At 42.6% G+C, this 21,689-nt stretch overlaps 1 protein-coding gene across 4 annotated transcripts in view; it reads right to left on the bottom strand.

Moving 5' to 3' along the window:
* HSPBP1 (HSPA (Hsp70) binding protein 1) overlaps window positions 1–18,132 on the bottom strand; it is a 31,269-nt gene extending 13,137 nt beyond the window's left edge. Inside the window, exons 1-5 of one of the 4 annotated variants that reach the window (XM_067469882.1) lie at window positions 18,057–18,132; window positions 16,968–17,064; window positions 16,203–16,283; window positions 14,714–14,885; window positions 11,053–11,266 (exon numbers count right to left, since the gene is read on the bottom strand). In XM_067469882.1, coding sequence (XP_067325983.1) covers window positions 11,053–11,266; window positions 14,714–14,842 — 343 coding nt within the window. In that variant the 5' untranslated portion in view covers window positions 14,843–14,885; window positions 16,203–16,283; window positions 16,968–17,064; window positions 18,057–18,132. The remainder of the gene's footprint in view (window positions 1–11,052; window positions 11,267–14,713; window positions 14,886–16,202; window positions 16,284–16,967; window positions 17,065–18,056) is intronic. The other 3 variants (XM_067469883.1, XM_060780458.2, XM_060780460.2) reach the window with 3 other exon arrangements.
* Between the last annotated feature and the right edge of the window lie 3,557 nt (window positions 18,133–21,689).

The raw sequence follows: 21,689 nt of genomic DNA, 5'->3' as shown, positions 1-21,689 counted from the left end.
GTTGCCCTATGAACTTTGCTCCAGAATTTTTTAATTTTTGCACATAGCCACCATTGGTGGAAGAAAGTGCCCGTCTTCCTCCCACATTTCCAACATTTGTCTGAAGTGAATTGGTTTTTTTTAAATTTGGCAATTTTTTCAGGTGTATAATGCCAGCGATAGAACATTTTGAACCAATTTTCTTTAATATCACTGGCTGCGGTATATCTAATTTTTGTAGTCCAGATCTCTTCCCATTGATTTAGCATTATGTTGTGTCCCAGATCCTTGGCCCAGTTAATTTGGCATTCTTTTATTTGCTCTTCTTCGGTGTTCCACATTTGTAATTGTTTGTATAATAGTTTTATTAATTTTTTTTCTTTTTCCATAATTACCTCCCATAGACCCTTTTTTTGCTCAAAGCCTAGTTTATTGTCTTCCTTATAGCCTTCACGTATCTGGTAGTAGTTTAGCCACGTAAGTTTCGGGTTTATTTTTTTAAATTCCTCGTATGTTATTATTTCCATATTTCCTTTATCATTTTTCTTGAGTAGTTGCTGATATGTTGGCCAATTTTCTATCCCTAATTCTTTTTTGTGTTTTGCTTCGAATGGCGAAACCCAAAGCGGGGTGCGCCTGTAGAATCTATTTTTGTATCTATCCCACGTTTTGATTAGGGCGGCCCTTATCATATGGTTTGTGAAATTTTTTTCTACTTTTTTTCGGTCGTACCATATGTAACTGTGCCAACCGGCTCTTAGGTCGTGGCCTTCCAGGGTTAGTATATGTTCATTTTTTATTTTTGTCCAGTCCTTAACTGCTACTAAATTACATGCTTCATAATAAATTTTTAGGTCTGGCAGACCTAGGCCCCCTCTTTTTTTGTCATCCGTCAGAATTTTCATGCTAATTCTCGGTTTTTTATTCGCCCATATAAATTTTGAAATGTCGGAATTCCACTTTTTGAAAAGGTAATTATTTCTGATCACCGGGATGGTTTGAAAAAGGAAAAGTAATTGCGGTAAAACTATCATTTTAATTAGCGCGATTCTTCCCAAAAAGGAGTGGTTTTGGTTGCCCCATTTCGCCAGATCTTTTTGAATTTTTTTCCATAGGGTTTCATAATTGTTTTTTATCAATGCGGCATTACTTTTGGTGACATTAATTCCCAGATACCTTATTTTGGTTGCAATTTGGATGCCTGTTGTTTTTTGTAACATGTCTTTGGCCTTTCCATCCATATTTTTAACTAACAGTTTAGTTTTTTGTTTGTTTAGTTTGAATCCTGCTAGGATTCCAAAATCCTCAATTCTCTTTAGCCAGTCTTTAATATTGTTCGTGGGGTCTTCAATGAAACACACCACATCGTCCGCGTATGTTTTAAGTTTATATTGTTGTTTTAGTATCTTAAGCCCTTTTAGATTTGGATCTTCGTTTATCTTTCTCACCAAAGTTTCCATTATTAATATAAATAACAGAGGTGATAAAGGACACCCTTGCCTTGTTCCCTGGGAAATTTGGATTGATTTTTTTGTTTCTTGTCCATTAATCACTAGTGTGGCCTCTTGCTTTCCGTAGATTGCATTTATAGTATTTTGAAAATGGAAACCCATGTCTAATTCTTTGATTAATAATTTCAAGTAACTCCAGTTTACCTTGTCGAATGCTTTTTCCGCATCCACAAAGAGTAAAGCCAGTTCCTTTTCGGTGTGTTTTTCATAATATTCAATTATATTGATTAATATCCTTGTGTTATCTTTTATTTGCCGGTTAGGCAGAAAGCCTGACTGTTCCTTAGACACCCATTTTTTTAAGAATTCCTTTAGTCTCTCCGCCATAATTAGTGCAAAGATTTTATAATCATTATTTAAAAGTGAGATCGGCCGATAATTTTTTATTTCAGTCGTATCTGTATTTTCTTTATGGATTAAGACTATATTTGCTTTTTCCCAGGACTTTGGGATGGTTCCTTTTTCCAGTATGTTGTTTGCGATCTCCTGGAATAAGGGGCTTATTTCAGTTTGAAAGGTTTTATAAAAGATGGCGGTGAAGCCATCTGGTCCTGGCGCCTTATTATTTTTTAGTTTCTTGATGGCTATATCAATCTCGGCCATTGAGATAGTTCCATTTAGGGCCTCCCTCTGTCTGTCCGTAAGTTTTACCATATTGAGCTCGCAAATATATTTGGTTATTTTTTCCTTGTTTACTTCTGTACCCTTATATAGCTCTTTATAAAATTTCAGAAATTCACTGGTAATGCTGGTGTCTTCTGTATGAATTTTCCCTTCGGTTTGTATTTTTGTTATCAATTGTTTTTGTTTTTGCTTCTTTATCTTATTTGCCAGCCATTTGCCAATTTTATTTGCATTTTGAAAGTGATGTGCCTTCGTGAATTTCATCTGTTTTTCTATATTTTCGTTTTGTAATAATTGTAGCTGTTTATTAAGGGCCGCTATGGTAAGTGATCTCTTTTTGTCTCTGGGGTTTTGTTTTAGCAATCTTTCATTTTCAGTTAATTTTTCTAATATTTCTCTAATTTCCTTGTTTCTATTTTTTTTATGAATTGCATCTTGTTGCATGAGGTATCCCCTCATGACGGCTTTCATTGCCTCCCATTGTGTGTATTTCGATGTTTCCTCCCCTTTGTTTAGTTCTAAGTATTCCCGTAGTAAGATCCTATTCCTTTCTATATCCTTCTCTTTGCGTAATAAGTAATCTTTTAGTCTCCATCTATACATTGTACTCCTCCCTTTGATTACCAGTTCTATTGCACAGTGGTCTGAATGAGTCCTGGCTAGGATGTCTATTTTTTTCACTTTTAAGTTTAGGGAGTTAGTTGCCCATACCATGTCAATTCTCGACCACGTAAGGTGTCTCCCAGAGTAATATGTATAGTCTTTCATGCTCCCTTTGTGCTGTCTCCATGTATCTCTCAGATTTAGGTTTTCTAGCTGTTGTATAAATATTTTGGGTAATTGGCTTGTTTTGCTTGTAATTTTTCTATCTTTAACTTTCTTTTTAGTTTTATCTAAATTTATATCCACCACCCCATTGAAGTCCCCTAAAATTATTAGTTCGTCCCAGCTTTGATTATCTATCTCCTTTTTTAATTCTCTTATAAATTTACCTTTAGCTCCATTTGGAGAATAAATATTGCAAATTAGCCATTTTTGATTATTTATTTCGATAAAGATTCCCACATATCTCCCTTCCATATCTCTAAAGGCTAGTTTTGCATTTAGCCACTCTTTCGCGTAAATCACCACACCCTTCTTCTTCCCATTGTTGGATGCGTGGAATTCTTTTCCCAGTTTCTTGTTTGTTAAATATTTTGTATGTCTACTTGAGATATGCGTTTCTTGTAAAGCAATCAAGTCCAGATTTTTTTGTTTTAGAAGATTGAAGACCTTTCTACGTTTGTTTGGTGAATTCAGTCCATTGATGTTATTGGTATGTATTTTGATGTCCTTACTCATTGGTATTTTCAGTCATTTCCCATTGCAGGATTTCTTGCGGAATTAGTTGGTAGTTTTCCGGAGAGAACTCCCTTAGTCTCTTATTTTCTCTTTCATCCTGACTTCTCCATGGGGTCCCTTCTTTACATTCTCCTTCTTCTTCTTCTTCCTCCATGTTCTCTTCCTTATCATCTTTACTTTCTTGATTTGCCTCTGAGCTTTCTTGTCTTTTTGTGTCTTTTATAGTCAGTTTGGTTAGAAGTGTTCTCTGCGGGGTATCCTGTGGGTTAGCTTTCATATGGTCCTTGTGAAAGAGTCTTGCTTTTTCTTCGGTATTCAGCCAATACCTTTTTCCATCTAGTGCAACTGTAATCCCTTCATCTCTTTCCCACTTGAATTTTATTTTTATTTTTTTTAATTCGTCTGTTAAGAAGGCGTACCTTCTTCGTTTTGCCAATGTCTGTTGTGTCACCTCCTTCATTATTGTAATTTTTTTCTCCTTGTAGAATACAGTTTTCTTTGAGTTTTCTTTCAATATCGCGTCTCTGGTACTCTTTCGACAGAAGGAGATGACCACGTCCCTTGCTGTTTTGTGTTTTTTGGCGTACCCCGTGGGAACCCGGTATACTCTGTCCACGTCGTTTCCTATAATTTCAGTGCTGACGTCCAATAGGTCTGCCAGCAATTCGATCATTATTTGTTTTACGTTTTCCTCCTTGGTCTCTTCTAAATTTCTAATCCTCAACTGGAATTCCAGTTCCCTGTTCTCAATCCGTTCCGTCTGTAATTCTATTTTTTGTGTCAAGTTTTCCAGTTTCAACATTTTGTTTTCCATTTTTCCTTGATTGTTCATAATTTTTTGATTCTCTTTTTTCATTTTGTCTAAGTCTTCTTGCAGCTTATTCATGTCTTTTTTGAGGTCCGCTTTCATGTTCTTGATTTCTTGCTGCAGTTCTTTATGCTGGGTGTCTTGTTTTGTTGAGATTTTAATAATCTCTGCTAGTATCTGACTGAGGGTGTTCTCTTCTGTCAGGGAGTCTTTCTTTGTTAGATTTTGTGCCTTTGCTAGAGGTGTGCTTTTCCCTTTTGCGCTTTGCGTTGCCATTCTGTTATTTGGTTTGGATTGAGTGATCTGTAGGTATTGTGTGTGTGTATGTATGTATTGTTGTGGTATACTTATTGTAATGTTATGTTGTTGTGTTGTTCTATACTTTACTCTGTGTTTTATTTGATTTTGCCTAGTTGGGTAAATTTTTTTTTTAATTAATTAATTTATTTTATGTTATTATTATTTTTTTATTATTATTATTATTTATTTATTTTTTTCTCCTCCCCTATTGCTTTGTCTAATCTTACCTTCCGCTATTCTCCAAAATCTTCCTGCTATCTTCCAATATCTTCCTATTTTTTGGACTTCTTCCCTCGTATATATTGTCTTCTTAAGACTCCATTTCCCGCTTGTAGCCCTTTAACGTTAGCTCGCTTCCGGGTTAGCGTGCTTTACGTCGTCGCGCTGTTGCCGTGTCGGCACGCCGCTGCGTTCCGACGTCGCTGCGCGTCCTCACGCGGCTCCGGCTCCTCTCGCGGGAATGGGTCTTTCTCTCCTCTGTTTTTCTCTCTCTCCGTCTCGCGGTACTTCTTTCTTCGCTTCCTCCAAGCCGCGTGGCCACGCGCCTACCGCTGGATCCGCCCTCGCCTCCTGCTCTTATCTTTTCTTCTCCCTCTCAAGGACTCCTTCTGGCGCTCTGCCAATGCTTGGGGCTGAGAAATTGTCCTGGGGTTCTGGCGTGTCCAATTCAAGGTCAGTGCATGAAGGGTTTTGATAAGCTTTCTTATCTTCCTCTGGCTCTTACAGTGATTAGAGCTCTTGATGTAGGAATAGGAGGGGTGAAAACTTAGTAAGGCTGCGCGTACCTTTTATTTCTTTTATTTCTTTTCCTCAAGTTTCCACAAATTTGTGCTAAGGGCTACAGCTGTGTTTCTTTGTTACTTAACAGATGCTTAACAAAAGTAGGAGCATAGAATTGTGTTTCTAGTTCCCTCTTTCAGCCCGCTGTACCTTTGTGCCCTGGGTGCCCTACCAGTCGAACCTTGAGGGGTTCGGCCGTCTGGCCCCTTTCGGCTTAGGTTATGCTGTCCCTTGTGGGAGGGAGCCTATCTTGGCTCTACCCGACTGAGTTGGGAAACTTAGGATTTGAGCCTATATTCCCCCCGCTTGGGGATCGGAAGCTCCTTGTCTTATTTGTTTTGTTTATTCTCTCTTTTTTTTTTTCTTGTTTCGTTATCTTTCCTCTCTTCCCTTTCTTGCTTTCTCGTTCTCTTTAATTCACTCTTTACTCTCTTCGATTCACTCTTTTACTCCCTTTTGTGGTTTGTTATGTGTATGTTTCTTATTACCTTGCTTTAAGTCCTCGATGTCTCCGTCTCCGTCTCTGTCATTCCATCCTTTCCGGGAAGGTAATGGCTTCCAATCTTCTTTTCCTTATTGCCTTATCAGCTGAGCCGCTTGTCCGACCATCGCTTTGTTGTCCTCTGGATTCGTTAATTGTTTTTCTTTATTTGTGTGCTGGCCGCCGTGGAGCGTCAGGAGCTTTTGCTCCGGCTTCGGATTGTGCTCACCCTCCGCACCTCGTTGCCGGGCGTCTCTGGATGCCTCCTTGAGGGGGGTATCACTTAGACGCCGTCGGCCGAGAGTGCCTTAGGGTCTTGCCTCCACGACCTCAGTCCATCCGATGGAGGTTGGGTTGCATTTGTAGCTCCCAAAGCCCCAAAACCAAGCCGCTTCTGTGAAGCTACTCACGGAGCTCACAAAAGCATGTCCTCCATTGTGTGGCGACCAACCGGAAGTCCACACTGCCCAAGTCTGAAGTCCTCAATGAGGGATGGTTTAGTTAGCTTAGTATAGACCAGGGGTCCTCAAATTTTTTAAACAGAGGGCCAGGTCACAGTCCCTCAAACTATTGGAGGGCTGGATTATAATTTGAAGAAAACATGAATGCATTCCTATGGACACTGCCCATATTTATTTATTTCGGTTGCTTCTACCCCGCCCTTCTCACCCCGGAGGGGACTCAGGGTGGCTTACAAAAGCAAGGCACAATTCGATGCCCGCATCACATAACAACAAAGGACAATAACATCAGTTAACAAAACAACAATTCAGGCAATAACAGAATTAACAGAAACAATAATTATTATAAGCAAAACCAACCATAAAACCAATACAAACCTCGTTGACGGTCAGCGTTTCACAATCTCATAGTCAAATTCCAATTCCACAATTGTCAGTCCTTTCGGTCCTATCCATCTGGCTGCCATGTCTAAATGTCAGATTGCCCAAAGACCTGGTCCCACAACCACGTCTTTACCTTCCTCCTGAAGGAGAGGAGGGATGTTGATGCCCTAATTTCCCCCGGGAGTGAGTTCCACAGGTGGGGGGCCACCACTGAGAAGGCCCTGCTCCTCGTCCCCACCAGCCTCACCTGTGATAGCGGTTAAGTGGTTTTTGTAGTGCAAAAACCACTTAAAACAATACAATAATAAAAATGAATAACAATTTTAACAAATATAAACGTATTAGTATTTCAATGGGAAGTGTGGGCTTGCCTTTGGCTGATGAAATAGGGTTGTTCTTCTTGTTGTTGTGTTCTTTAAAGTCATTTCAGACTTAGATTGACCCTGAACGAGGGCCGAGTAAATGACCTCTGAGGGCTGTATCAGGCTCCCAGGTCTTAGTTTGAGGACCCCTGGTGTAGACCAATGGTTCCCAACCTTTTTTTGACCAGGGACCATTTAACCAGGGACCACTTTCACCAGGGACCACTCTCCAATATTAGTACCAAAAGGATTACGAATCGGTTTTTGGTCAACTTTAGTTTTTGTCTGGGGTGCTGATTCAGAAAATTGCACTGGATAAATCACATCAGCTCTAATTTCCGATACAGAACATATGCTATAGTCAGCGAAAGGAAAGGAGTGGTAGGTGGCGCAAAAGGAGCGGAAATAAAATAAAATAAATAATGAGGAAGGAGGCTCGCGGACCAGATATTCGTCCTTGGGGCCCGCTGGTGGTTTGCAGCCCACATGTTAAGAACCACTGGTATGAACTAAGGGTTTCTCTTCCCCATGTCTCCTGTATGACAGTTGGGATGTATCTAATTTCTTCTCTCCTCTCTGTTCCTGCTCTCATTCTGATTGGTTGCTTAAAATTGATACTTTTCTGCTGCAAGCTTTTTGAATCTGACTTCTGCCTTTTGCACTTTAGTATGGAGAGTATGTGCTGTGTGCTTTGAGATCTCTCTCCGCTTGTGTGTCAGGAGAGATGTAGTGACTGAGTATTTCCCTCTCTAGAAACCTTAGAAGAGATGGGTGTTAGAGTAGCTCAGACCTAGTTCTTGATTATTAAGAAATGCAGTTATTTCTTATTATTGTAAATAAACCTTTTGTGATGTTTTGAGGATTGGACTCTGCATGTTTCCATCCTGAGCTCTGAATTCTTTACAGCCACATCACACGCTCTGCTCGCTATTGAGCTGATGCTCAACTTTTGTCAGGAAATCAGAAGGCGATTACTTCTTGGGAGGAGAGCAATGTCCAATTTCGATAAAATAGTAAAGAGTAGAGACATCACACTGGCAACAAAGATCCGCCTAGTCAAAGCCATGGTATTCCCTGCAGTAACCTACGGATGTGAGAGCTGGACTTAAGGAAGGCTGAGCGAAGGAAGATCGATGCTTTTGAACTGTGGTGCTGGAGGAAAGTTCTGAGAGTGCCTTGGACTGCGAGAAGATTCAACCAGTCCATCCTCCAGGAAATAAAGCCTGATTGCTCATTGGAGGGAAGGATACTAGAGACAAAGTTGAAGTACTTTGGCCACATCATGAGGAGACAGCAAAACCTAGAGAAGACAGTTATGCTGGGGAAAGTGGAAGGTAAAAGGAAGAGAGGCCAACCAAGGGCAAGAGGGATGGATGGCATCCTTGAAGTGACTGGACTGACCTTGAAGGAGATGGGGGTGGTGACGGCCGACAGGGAGCTCTGGCGTGGGCTGGTCCGTGAGGTCACGAAGAGTCGGAGACGACTGAACGAATGAACAACAACAACAACTTTTGTATCCTGTTTGTTTTTGGGTGCTCTGCTTTATTTTAGGGTAGTGTTTTCCCTAACAAAAGGGACATACGTACTGTTGTTTTGCATATTTAGATTTTCACACTTTATAGATTTTGCAATTTATTCTTCTATCGATTGTTAATCTCCTGGGGTTTCTTTGATGAAAGGTGGATACTAAATGAACTCCTATCCTTAAAGTGTCTCCCTACCGCCTAGCCTGGATAGGGCTGAGAAGTACTAAAGTTCAATAATATGGAAATTTAGAGAGTTTCAGGTTCCTCATCTGGAAAAAAAATAGACATCTGAATGAATTTTGTTTGGCTAGGGTAGGATAGTAGGAGGTGTTGTTGTTCATTCGTTCAGTCGTCTCCGACTCTTCATGACCTCATGGACCAGCCCACGCCAGAACTCCCTATCGGCCATCACCACCCCCATCTCCTTCAAGGTCAGTCCAGTCACTTCAAGGATGCCATCCATCCATCTTGCCCTTGGTCGGCCCCTCTTCTTTTTGCCTTCCACTTTCCCCAGCATAATTGTCTTCTCTAGGCTTTGCTGTCTCCTCATGATGTGGCCAAAGTACTTCAACTTTGTCTCTAGTATCCTTCCCTCCAGTGAGCAGCCGGGCTTTATTTCCTGGAGGATGGACTAGTTGGATCTTCTCGCAGTCCAAGGCACTCTCAGAACTTTCCCCCTACACCACAGCTCAAAAGCATCGATCTTCCTTTGCTCAGCCTTCCCTAAGGTCCAGCTCTCACATCCGTAGGGAATACAGGGAATACCATGGCTTTGACTATGCGGATCTTTGTTGCCAGTGTGATGTCTCTACTCTTTACTATTTTATCGAGATTGGACATTGGAGATTGGACATAGTAGGAAGTAGGATAACAAAAAGTACGTATCTGATTTTGTTTTTAATCACTGTTGATCATAACACAATTATATTTCCCCTAAGAATAAAACAAGTCAGTGCGCTAACAATTATGTACATTCAACTTGATTTCAAATTGGAATATTAATGTACTGTAAATAGGGTACTGCATTGTAGTCTACATCTGTTTAATACTCTGTAGTATTTAATAGTTGCTTAACAGTAAAGGGTTGTTGATGCCCAGGGTTAGCACAAATTTCACAATGTTGGTGGGAAATGGGAATAGTCCTCTTCGGTCCAAATGATTCTGTGACCTTGGTTCTTTCACTTTGTTTGGAAAATACATTTTTTGGATGAAAAGTTCCAGAATTCCCACAGCCAGCATAGTTAGAGGTCACCAGGACTTGCAACCCAAAAGTAATTTTTAGAAGCTGATTTTCCACCCTCTTCTTTACAGTCTCTGCAGCCTAATTCACTCCTCTGAGTCATCACTGGCTATTTGCTAAATAAGCACTTTTCACTGTTATAGGCAACACATGCTCTTTTTGCCTATAGTAGTGCTTTCAGGCTATCTGATGAGGGGAACAGTATTTTTTTCCTTTAACATGCCAGGGACTAGGACTACAATTGTATTCAAACCTCACAACTTCTATATTTACTGTAAACTCTCTGCAGACTGCCAGATCATAGAATCATAGAATCCTAGAGTTGGAAGAGACCTCGTGGGCCATCCAGTCCAACCCCTTGCCAAGAAGCAGGAACATCGCCATCAAAGCACCCCCAACAGATGGCCATCCAGCCTCTGTTTAAAAGCCTCCTAAGAAGGAGCCTCCACCATACTCCAGGGCAGACAGTTCCACTGCTGAACAGCCCTCAAAGTTATGAAGATGATGGTTCACAGAGACATTAGTCTAGGACAGGACTACAGAACTTGGAAGTAGTAAAGGCTCAACCTCTTCTGGCCACAGAAAGCTTTTTAGCGCCTCACTCAGGCTTCACAACAGGATAGCTTTCCTTCTGATCAAACAGTCAAACAGGATAGTCTCAATTTCCTTGCTTTCCCTCAGTTCAAAACCAGCCCGGGTAAGAGTGAGCTTTTGACCAATTTGTGTAGCTGTCGACCTTTGCAACCCGAAAGACAGTTGCATCTGTTAAGTAGAAAATTTAAGTACCACTTATACGGGGAGGCTTATTTATGATACCATAAAAATCTCCAGCAAGCATGCAAAAAATGAGGAAGTACTTCATCAGTGTCACAAATGGACAGTGAAGCAACAGCTCCCCTGGTTGCCAGAATACCCTCATGAAAAAGCTGAAATGTTAAATAACCTCTGTGTGTTGTGTGTCTATGGCATTGAATGTTTGCCATGTATATGTACATTGTAATCTGCCGAGTCCCCTGTGGGGTGAGAAGGGTGGAATATAAATGCTGTAAATAAATAAATAATAATAATTAAAGGCACTGAATGTTTGCCTATTTGTATGTTGTAATCCACTCTGAGTCCTCTCGGGAGATAGAGTGAAATAGTGTTGTTGCTGTCGTTATTGTTATCTAGTCTTTACTCCAGAAAGCTCAAGATGGGTTACACAGAAGGTCTTAATGTCTCCTACACACACACCTAAAGAAGGCCCTTTCCATACCTGCAGCATTGTCCATGTTTTCACACAACTCCGCCAGGATGTCCAAGGCACCCTTTCGCTGATCGAGGTCCGATTGGGCTTCATTTGAACTCTCCCCACGCTCAGCACCAGGGGTTGAAGGTTCCAGCAGCCGAAGGCATTCTTTCATTTGCTCGACCTCGTCCATTTGCCCCCGGAATGCCTCCACCATGGCCTCCTGTAACCACTGCCGCCGCTGGATTGCAGGAAATTGACAGTTGGGGTAAAGAAGGAGAAAGGAAATAGTTACAGGCAAATCTATCACTGACCTTCTGATAGCTACCTCCTTGCCATTCAAAAAATCTCAACTTCAGCTTCCATCTCTTGAGTTTGACTGAATTACATTTGGGCTTCTGTATAGCAGTGCAGATAGGACATGATGTGCCCAACTTAGTCTTGTGAGTCTTACTGATCTGGAAGATTTCTGGAAATTGTGAAACTATTGAGGGCGGGTCTCGAAGTTTTCCCCCGAAAAGAAAAAGGACATTTCCAGAAAACCGAAATAATTGGCAACCTTTACAGCTTAATTTGGGTTGGTATAACACTGGTATATCAGAAGTAACATTTATTCAGAAAATAGTTTACAATCTGAATTGACTTTTTACCTTTTTTAAAGGTTGGAAGGGTCTTTTTAACACAGAGGCCAACAAATCTAAACAACTCAACAAACCTTTAGGTAGCTTCATTATGGTTTGGGTTATTTCAAGTCGCTAGTACAGAAAGAAAAACTATTTTTAAAAGGATCTGTGAGCTTTTCAGGTTTCCTGGGAACTTTCAGAAAAAAGAGGTTGGGGTTCACATGTGGACTTCTGAGCCCAAAATTCCCCACCCATGTATTTTGGTCTCAACATTATGTCTTTGGGATACATCCATGCAGAAGACAGCCAACTCCCATTCAACCACTTGGGAAGGAATGAAATCTCTACCTTATTCCAGAAATCAACAACAGTGACTAAAAAGGGAGATAAATAAAGAATGGAAGGATGAAAAAAATGGAAATGACAGGACCAAGCAGAAAGAAGAAGTTGATGAAGGTGAAGCCAGAGAGAGGAGACCTGCTAAAGACAGCCAATAAAATACAATGCAAGGAGGCAGGCCTGAACAGTTGGTACCAGAGAGTTGCTATGACTTTTGTGAGCTGTATGGCCATGTTCCAGAAGCATTCTCTCCTGATGTTTCATCCACATCTATGGCAAGCATCCTCAGAGTTGTGAGGTCTCTTGGAAACTAGGCAAGTGAGGCTTATATATCTGTAGGATGTCCAGGGTGGGAGAAAGAACTCTTGGGCCAGCTAACACCTCTCAACAAAGGATTTCCCCCAGGCAGGAAGCAGCCAGGCTTTGAAGCTGAAAGTCTATTCAATGCTAATCAAGGTGGCCAATTGCAACATTCACATTTGCCTCAAGCAGACAAGAGTTCTTTCTCCCACCCTGGACATTCCACAGATATATAAACCTCACTTGCCTAGTTTCCAATAAACCTCACAACCTCTGAGGATGCCTGCCATAGGTGTGGGCAAAACATCAGGAGAGCATGCTTCTGGAACATGCCCATACAGCCCGGAAAACTCACAGCAACCCAGTGATTCCGGTCATGAAAGCCTTCAACAATACATTGAACATCTCTATAGTTGGTAACAGAGTTATTTATTTTTATTTATTTATTTATTTACTGCATTTGTTGACCGCCGTTCTCAGCCCTAGGGCGACTCACGGCGGAGTACAACATATAAAAACAGTTTACAATAAAGGCAATAACACAACAAAATATCAACATAACTATCAATAATAACAATAATACAATTACACTAAATCATCCGCGCCGTCTCTTCGTAGAATCATAAACCAATCTCATAATCCATATTCCGTTCCAGTCGTCATTGCCAATTGTTGTAGCACTTAATTAAACGCCTTCTCGAATAACCATGTCTTTAGGTTCCTGTGGAATGACATAAGGGAGGGCGCCTGTCTGATGTCTACAGGGAGGGTGTTCCACAGCCGGGGGGCAACCACCGAGAAGGCCCTATCTCTCGTCCCCGCCAGATGTGCCTGTGAGGCAGGCGGGATCGAGAGAAGGGCCTCCCCAACGATCTCAAGGCCCTCGTGGGCTCATAGGCCGAGATGCGGTCAGAAAGGTATTTTGGGCCGGAACCGCTTAGGGCTTTGTAGGCCAGCACCAGCACCTTGAATTGGGCCCGGTAGCAGATCGGCAGCCAGTGGAGCTGGAACAACAAGGGCGTTGTGTGCTCCCTGCGTCCCGCTCCTGTTAGTAACCTGGCTGCCGCGCGCTGGACTAGCTGAAGCTTCCGGGCCGTCTTCAAGGGCAGCCCCACGTAGAGAGCGTTGCAGTAGTCAAGGCGGGATGTGACCAGAGCGTGTACTACCGTGGCCAAGTCAGACTTCCCAAGGTACGGGCGCAGCTGGCGCACGAGCCTGAGCTGTGCAAATGCTCCCCTGGTCACCGCTGAAACCTGGGGATCCAGGCTCAACGATGAATCCAGGATCACACCCATTTACAGCAAGATAGTAAGGTATTCTCTCTAGGAATTTGTCAGGGAAACTCTATCCTAACTTCTGGGGAAGTACACCATAGAATCACCTGGAGGACACAGCAAATTTCTAGAAAGACCATTTTCCCCCAGGCATGAGAAAATAAAAAAATGGATATGGGTTTTGCAGTTAAGGGGCCTTACTGTACAACAACACAGTAAGCTAGAGCAGTGCTGAAGTCAACGGATGTGGTGGAGTTTGTAGCAAATCTTTTCTCAATGGACCAGGGTTGGCACCATATTTGGGCCCACTGACTACAAGTGTTCCTTGCTTTCCAGACTGGTAACCAATGGAGTTCATGTACTCAAACCATTACTGTGATCTAGGGCAGGAAAACAAACCAAAAATGCTTAGTTGGGCGAAGAACACCTTGTATGAATGAGACCCTTCCTCCTAACCTTGTTTCTTCCTGGAATCTTCCAGGTCTAGGCCTAAAAACAGGCCTGCTCTCCATTCCAACTGCCACTGCCTTTGGCTTTGGAGAGAGAGAGAAGAGGCAGTATTCGCGGGACTTGATCCCCTTCCACACCACTTTCCCTTTTTCTTTTTGTACCATTTCTTAATCAGATTGTAAGTCTGAGAATAGAGAAGTTTTTAATTATTTTACTTGTAAAGTGCCATGCAGAAACGGTCCTCAAGTTACAGACAGCCATCTTACATGGGGCTTCTAGTTACAAACAGGGCTGAGACAACAGGAAGTGAGAGGAAATCTGGCCATCAGAAGCAAAATTCACTCCTGGAAGAATTATCATGGGGAAAAGAGTGTCTCCACTGAAACTTTCACACCAATCCTTGTTTCCACAACAACCCAAAATTTTCAAAATCCAATTGTCACAGAGACAGGAAGTAAGGTGATATCTTCTGAACAGGGGCACAGGCAGCAAAACAAATATCACAAGGGTGTAAACCCTTCTCTATGCTATCCAAAACTTAAATATATATATTTTGGCTGGAGTTACATTTACATTCTCAGCCATTTCTCAGTAGACCCTAATAAGATCCTACTTCTCTGCCCAGGTAATCTCCAACAAGTGTCCTTGCTTTCTCAGGTATGATCATTGACCATACTCTTCCTCCTATAGCAAGCCGAGTACCTCATCCGACATGGGCTCTGTTGGACCAGGCTCAGCAGTTCCAGAAGTCACTGCCATCTGCAACAAACCCTGGAGGCTGCGGGGATGTTCCCGGGGCGGCTGGTTGCCGTCAGCTCCTCCTTCAGCCATGGTTGAAGAACGCAGCACCAGTCAGGGACAGCAACTCACAGAGCTTGTAATGCAAAAGTAGAGAGAGAGGAGTGAGTTGAAGCCACATCGAAGAGTCAACAAACTTTCCCAAGCTTATCCAGTTATCCCTACAAGGAAATTACGATTGTGTTATGTTTTTGAATATAGTACGGCCTCCATATCTTTGTGTTCCAATGCATTGAGGATACCTGAGAACATGGATAATACAAAACGCTAAATTTTGATGACACTTGGGCCAGAAGCACCATATAAAACACATTGGAGGACCCAGAAGTCTATAAAAACTTCCAGGGGGTTTTTTATTTTTTTTGAGAATGCATGAGTGAAATTGGAGTTATCAAATCAATTGAGTAGAGAGGTCATATTGTACCACTAAAAAGGTATGATGTTGCGTGTTTAGTGGTAGTGCAGCAATCTCACTGGAGAAACAGTACAGTCCCCAGGACTGACCATTTCAGAGTGCACTGAGAAGCTCAGTCAGCGTAAAAGTTGGTTATGTCAGGAAAGACATTAGAAGATCCAGGTTCAAATCCTGCACCAGTTCCTCTACTCTGAGGTAGGATCTGCATTGCCATATAATTCACTTTCAGAAAGCAGATTAACTGCTTTGAACTAGATTATATGAGTTTACACTGCCTTATGATTTTAATAATAGTAATCAGGACCCCAAAATCGAACTGCAAAGGCTCTGGCATAAACCAGTACAGGTGGTCCCAGTGTTAATCCGAACACATCTCCCCCTATGAACCATCGTGGAGATTTAAGATCCTCAGGGGAGGACCTGATCTCCATCCCGGCATTGTCACAGGCACGACTGGTGGGAACGAGAGAGATAGGACCTTCTTGGTGATTGTCCCCCCAGCTATGGAACTCCCTTCCTGGTGAGATCAAATTGGCCCCCTCCCTCCTGTCCTTCAAAAGGATGGTAAAAACTTGGCTTTGGGACCAAGCTTTCAGGCCAGGGCAATAAAGCAGCAATAGGAAAGATTACCAGGCCAATTAGATAATAATAAATTATTAATAATAAATAATAACAATATAATAATGGCGTGGGCTGGTCCATGAGATGACAAAGAGTCGGAAGTGGCTGAATGAATAAACAATAACAACAACAACAATACAACTTTATTTATATTCAGTCCTATCTCCCGGAAATAACTCGGGACGGATTCCGAACATAAAAGGCAAATACTCAATGCCTAAACATAACTACAATATACCCATAAAAACAAAAATTGACAACCCAACATATAAAGCAAATTATAACTTCAATGCAGATAATCTGCATTCAGAAACTGGGATTATATGGCAGTGTGCATGGGGTTTCAGTTAAATCTACCTCAGAGGATTGGAGTTTAATCTTCCGCAGGTCTCCAATATCCTTTTCCAACTCCCAAAAGGCAACTGGATTGCAACAACCCTATTATGAAGAATAATGTGTATAAATGGAAGGCGCGGTAATATTAACAATAACATTTACGACGTCCAACCTTGTCCTGTGAAGATATAACAGCTAAGCAACTAAATGATACATCAGAGAATTTGTAGTTTGAATAATATGAAAATGTGACCTTAGCCAGTCACTCAAGTCTTTCCAATACAGGTGGAGAGTTGTTGTTGTTGTGTGACTTGACGTAGTTTCTGACCTATGGCTGTCCTATCACCATGTTTTCTTGGCAAGATCTTTTCTGAGTGGGTTTGTACTTGCCTTCCTCCAAGGCTGAGAGAGTGTGACCACAATATTTAGCACTGGGTTTCATAAGTTTGAACAATAAATAAATAGATAAATAGCCAGTTAGGGGCCCCTGGTGGCGCAGCAGGTTAAACTGCTGAATTTGCTGACCTAAAGGTTGGTAGTTCGAATCCAGGGAGCGGAGTGAGCTCCTGCTGTTAGGCCCAGCTTCTGCCAACCTAGCAGTTCGAATACATGCAAATGTGAGTTGGCGGGAAGGTAATGGCACAGTGGGACTCCATGCAGTGATGCTGGCCACATGACCTTGGAGGCATCTATGGACAATGCCAGCTCTTCGGCTTAGAAATGGAGATGAGCACCAACCTCCAGAGTCGGACATGACTAGACTTAATGTCAAGGGGAAACTTTTACCTTTACACTGAGTTTCTGAACTTGCTGACCTAAAGGTTGGTGGTTCAAATCCGGGGAACAGGGTGAGCTCCTGCTGTTAGGCCCAGCTTCTGCCAACCTATCAATTCGAAAACATGCAAATGTGAGTAGGTCAATAGGTACAGCTTCTGCTGGAAGGTAACAGCGCTCCATGCTGTCATGCTGGCCACATGACCTAGGAGGTGTGTATGGACAACGCCAACTCTTTGTCTTAGAAATGGAGATGAGCACCACCCCTTCCCCCAGAGTCGGACACGACTAGATTTAATATCAAGGGGAAACCTTTACCTTTTTTACTTCATAGCCAATGGGCGATTTGAACTCTGATCTCCAGAGTTGTAGTCTAGCACTCAAACCACGACACTACGATGGGACAGAAATAATATTACTAATCTACTTTACATGCTTCTTGTATGGATTATATAACTAGATTCCAGAGGAGGGGAAGGATTTGGAAGGCCCCAAAGCATCTGCGAAGAATCGTATGTCAAAACATTTTTTAAAATTATATAAAAATTTAAAAGGTGAGGTTTTCTCAAGTTTTAAGTGAGACTCAGGATTGAGAAAACTATCTCTCACTGTGGCTCAGCCCACAAATTTATATGAAGGCCTTTTGATTAATATATATACCAAAACTCCATTGCAAGATGTAGAAAACAGAATTATAATCTCTGCCAGATCCAACCAGGATTTCCCCTTAAAAGACCACATGCAGTATTTCCCCATTAGATACTGGTCAAAGGGGATGATGGGTGCTGGAGTCCACTTCACCCGGAAGGCACCGATGTGGAGGAATTATTCCAACATGAAGGCAATCTGAAACTACCTTGGTTTGGAAGGATGGCAATGGGATTGACAATTCCCCAGTGCCCATCCTAAAGAGAGCCCCATACTCGAGTATAGTCTTCTTCTCTTTCCTTTCTGTGTCAAACCCACCCACCCCAGCAAAGAGCCCTTCCTCCTTGTCCTCCTCCTCCTCCGATCTTGGGTTTTCCCCCCTCTGCTTTCCCCCCCCGGTGGTCATCTCCAGCCCCAACCCCAGGCTGCCATTCCAGCCCCATACTTACTGACCCTTTAAGCGAGCTCTTCCTGCTCCAGCAGCCTTCTGGAAGCAGCCATCTGCAACCACGTGCGAAGGGAAGGGAGGAGGCGCCGCCGGAGTCAGCAGACAGCGACCCCTGGTGGTCATTGCGCTGGAATGACACGATTGGAAAGAACTAATGAAGCCCAGGGAAGCACTTCTCTGTTTCTCAATCTGGGGGTCGGGACTCCTGGGTGGGGTGGGGGGGGGGGTGTCAGAGGGGTCGCCAAAGACCAGCTGAAAACACAATTTCTGTGTGGAAAATTTGGCCCAATTCTATCATTGGTGGGATTCAGAATGCTCTTTGATTGAAAGTGAACTATACATCCCAGCAACTATAACTCCCAAATATCAAGGTCTATTTCCCCAAACTCCACATTTGGGCACATTTGGGAAGTCGGATCTGGCCACGGTGGTCCACGCTCTTGTCACATCCCGGTTAGATTACTGCAACGCACTCTACGTGGGGTTGCCTTTGAAGACTGCTTGGAAACTACAATTAGTCCAGAGAGAGGCAGCCAGATTGCTCACCGGAGCGTCATACAGGGAGCATACCACCCCCCTGTTGTGTCAGCTCCACTGGCTGCCGATCCAGTTCCGAGCACAATTCAAGGTGCTGGTTTTGACCTATAAAACCCTATACGGTTCTGGCCCAGTGTATCTGTCCGAACGGATCTCCCTCTATGTCCCACCCCGGAGCCTAAGATCTTCTGGAGAGGTCCTGCTCTCGGCCCCGCCTCTATCACAGGTGAGATTGGCGGGGACGAGAAGCAGGGCCTTTTCGGTGGTGGCCCCCCGCCTGTGGAACTCACTCCCCGGGGAAATTAGATCTGCAACATCGCTCCTTTCTTTTAGGAAAAAACTAAAAACATGGATCTGGGACCAGGCATTTGGTCAGGCGGGCAGATAAAGAGAGAACTTTATGGACGGCTAGGAAATGACTAACGGACTGGACACGAGGAACTCTGGAAACGAAACGCTGATTACAAGAATTTTTATATGATATTTTATATAATATGTTGGGCACCGGTTGCTGATGTTTTAACTGATGATCGTTTTAATTATCTTTCTGTATATTTGTTTTTGTATATTTTTGTATACTATGTGTAGTGTATAAAGGCATCGAATTCTGCCTTCTCTGTAAGCCGCCCTGAGTCCCCCTCCGGGGGTTGAGAAGGGCGGGGTAAAAGTACCAGAAATAAATAAAATATTGAGTATTTGTGCCAACTTTGTTCCAGCTAGCTGGACCAATATAGGTCAAGTGCAACTCTAAAAGTCTCTGAATGTAGGTGGACTACAACTCCAAAAGTCTCTGAATGTAGGTGGACTATAACTCCAAAAGTCTGAATGTAGGTTGAATACAATTCCAAAACCCTCTGAATGTAGGTGGACTACAACTCCAATGCTCTCTGAATGTAGGTGAACTACAACTCCCAAACTCTCTGAATGTAGGTGGAATACAACTCCAAAACTCTCTGAATGTAGGTGGACTACAACTCCAAAGTCTCTGAATGTAGGTGGACTACAACTCCAAAATTGTCTGAATGTAGGTGGACTACAACTCCAAAACTCTGAATGTAGGTGGACTACAACTCTAAAACCCTCTGAATGTAGGTGGACTACAACTCCAAAACCATCTGAATGTAGATGGACTACAACTCCAAACCCCTCTGAATGTAGGTGGACTACAACTCAAAAATTCTCTGAATGTAGGTGAACTACAACTCCAAAACTTTCTGAAAGTAGGTGGACTACAGCTCCAAAACCCTCTGAATGTAGGTGGACAACAACTCCAAAACCCTCTGAATGTAGGTGGACTACAACTCCAAAACTCTCTGAACGTAGGTGGACTACAACTCCAAAACCCTCAGAATGTAGGTGGACTACAACTCCAAAACCCTCTGAATGTAGGTGGACTACAACTCCCAAAACCCTCTGAATCAGGCCCATAGCCAGGATTTCGATTCGGGGGGGGGGGTGTTTGTTTTGGGGGGGGGCTGAGTCTGAGTGAAAGAGGGTGTAGCCTAGCAAACCTTTTGTATCATTACCCCAATACCCCCATGCATATGGGATATATTGAGTATGGTGATCAGATCATGATATGGATAAACATAACAGTTTAAATAATGCACCAGTAAGGCCTTTTCGCGAACCAGCATGAGAATTTTTTTTGGGGGGGGGCTCAAGCCCCCCCCCCCCGGCTACATGCCTGCTCTGAATGTAGGTGGACGACAACTCTAAAACTCTCTGAATGTAGGTGGACTATAACTCCAAAACTCTCTGAATGTAGGTAAAGTACAACTCCCAAACTCTCTGAATGTATTTGGACTGCAACTCCAAAACTATCTGAATGTAGGTGGACTACAACTCCAAAACTCTCTGAATGTAGGTTGACTACAACTCCAAAACTAAACAGTAGGCATTCGTACCCTATTATTATTATTATTATTATTATTATTATTATTATTATTATTATTTGAAATACAACAAGATTAGTAGAAGAGGGTACCCTTTTTAAAAGTGTACACACACATCCTCTCAATAAATATTAAATGATTGCATAGAGAAACCAAAAGTCCTATTGTTATTATTATTGTTATTGTTATTTGAAACACAACAAACAAGGTCACTATGCTGGCTGTTGTATTGGATCACACGTCAGACACTTCCCAGGTGTCTAGGACTGTGTGATATATCAGCGAATAATGCATGCAGATCCCAGTAGGGTGACCTTTTGCAGCTGGCAGATGATCATTTTGTCAGCGCCGATTGTGTTTAAGTGCAGGCCAAGGTCTTTAGACACTGCACCCAGTGTGCTGATCACCACTGGGACCACCTTGACTGGCTTGTGCCTGAGTATTTGCACTTCGATCTTTAAATCCTCATATCGTATCAGCTTTTCCAGTTGTTTCTCTTCAATTATGCTGTCACCTGGGATTGCAACACGGACGAGCCATACTTGGTTTTTTAACACGATTGTAAGGTCAGGAGTATTGTGCTCCAAAATTCTGTCAGTCTGAATTCAGAAGTTCCAGAGTGGTTTGACGTGTTCATTTTCTGTAACTTTTTCAGGCTTGTGATCCCACCAGTTCCTTGTCACAGGCAGATAGTATTTGTGGCACAGGTACCAATGGATCATCTGAACAACAGTATTATACCTTGCTTGTAGTCCGTCCGCACAATCTTCTTGCAGCACCTGAGTATGTGATTCATTGTTTCGTCTGCTTCCTTGCAGAGTCTACATTTAGGATCTGTTGTCGACTTTTCAATTCTGGCGGCATTCATTTTAATTGCCTGTTCTTGGGCTGCCGGAATCAGGCCCTCCTTTGTCTCCTTTTTCAAAGTTCCATTTGTGAGACACAGCCATGTTTTTTCTTTGTCAATTTGGCTCTCAATTTTAACCAGGAACTGTCCATAGAGAGCCTTCTTTTGCCGGTTTTCTCTCCTGCTCTGCATTGTTTTATTACAGTATTGACTCTTTGTCTTTTGCACTTGAAGCAGTTTTCTACTATTGAGTTCCATCAACGTTGGTTCTTCTTCTACCATTTGTTTCACTTGCAGAAGCCCTCTGCCTCCTGACTTTCTGGGCAGGTAAATTCTGTCGACATCACTAAGCGGGTGTA

The sequence above is a fragment of the Anolis sagrei genome, chromosome 6 (genome assembly GCF_037176765.1).
Source record: "Anolis sagrei isolate rAnoSag1 chromosome 6, rAnoSag1.mat, whole genome shotgun sequence".
NCBI classification, from domain to species: domain Eukaryota; kingdom Metazoa; phylum Chordata; class Lepidosauria; order Squamata; family Dactyloidae; genus Anolis; species Anolis sagrei.
This window is presented reverse-complemented; position numbering and strand designations above follow the sequence as displayed.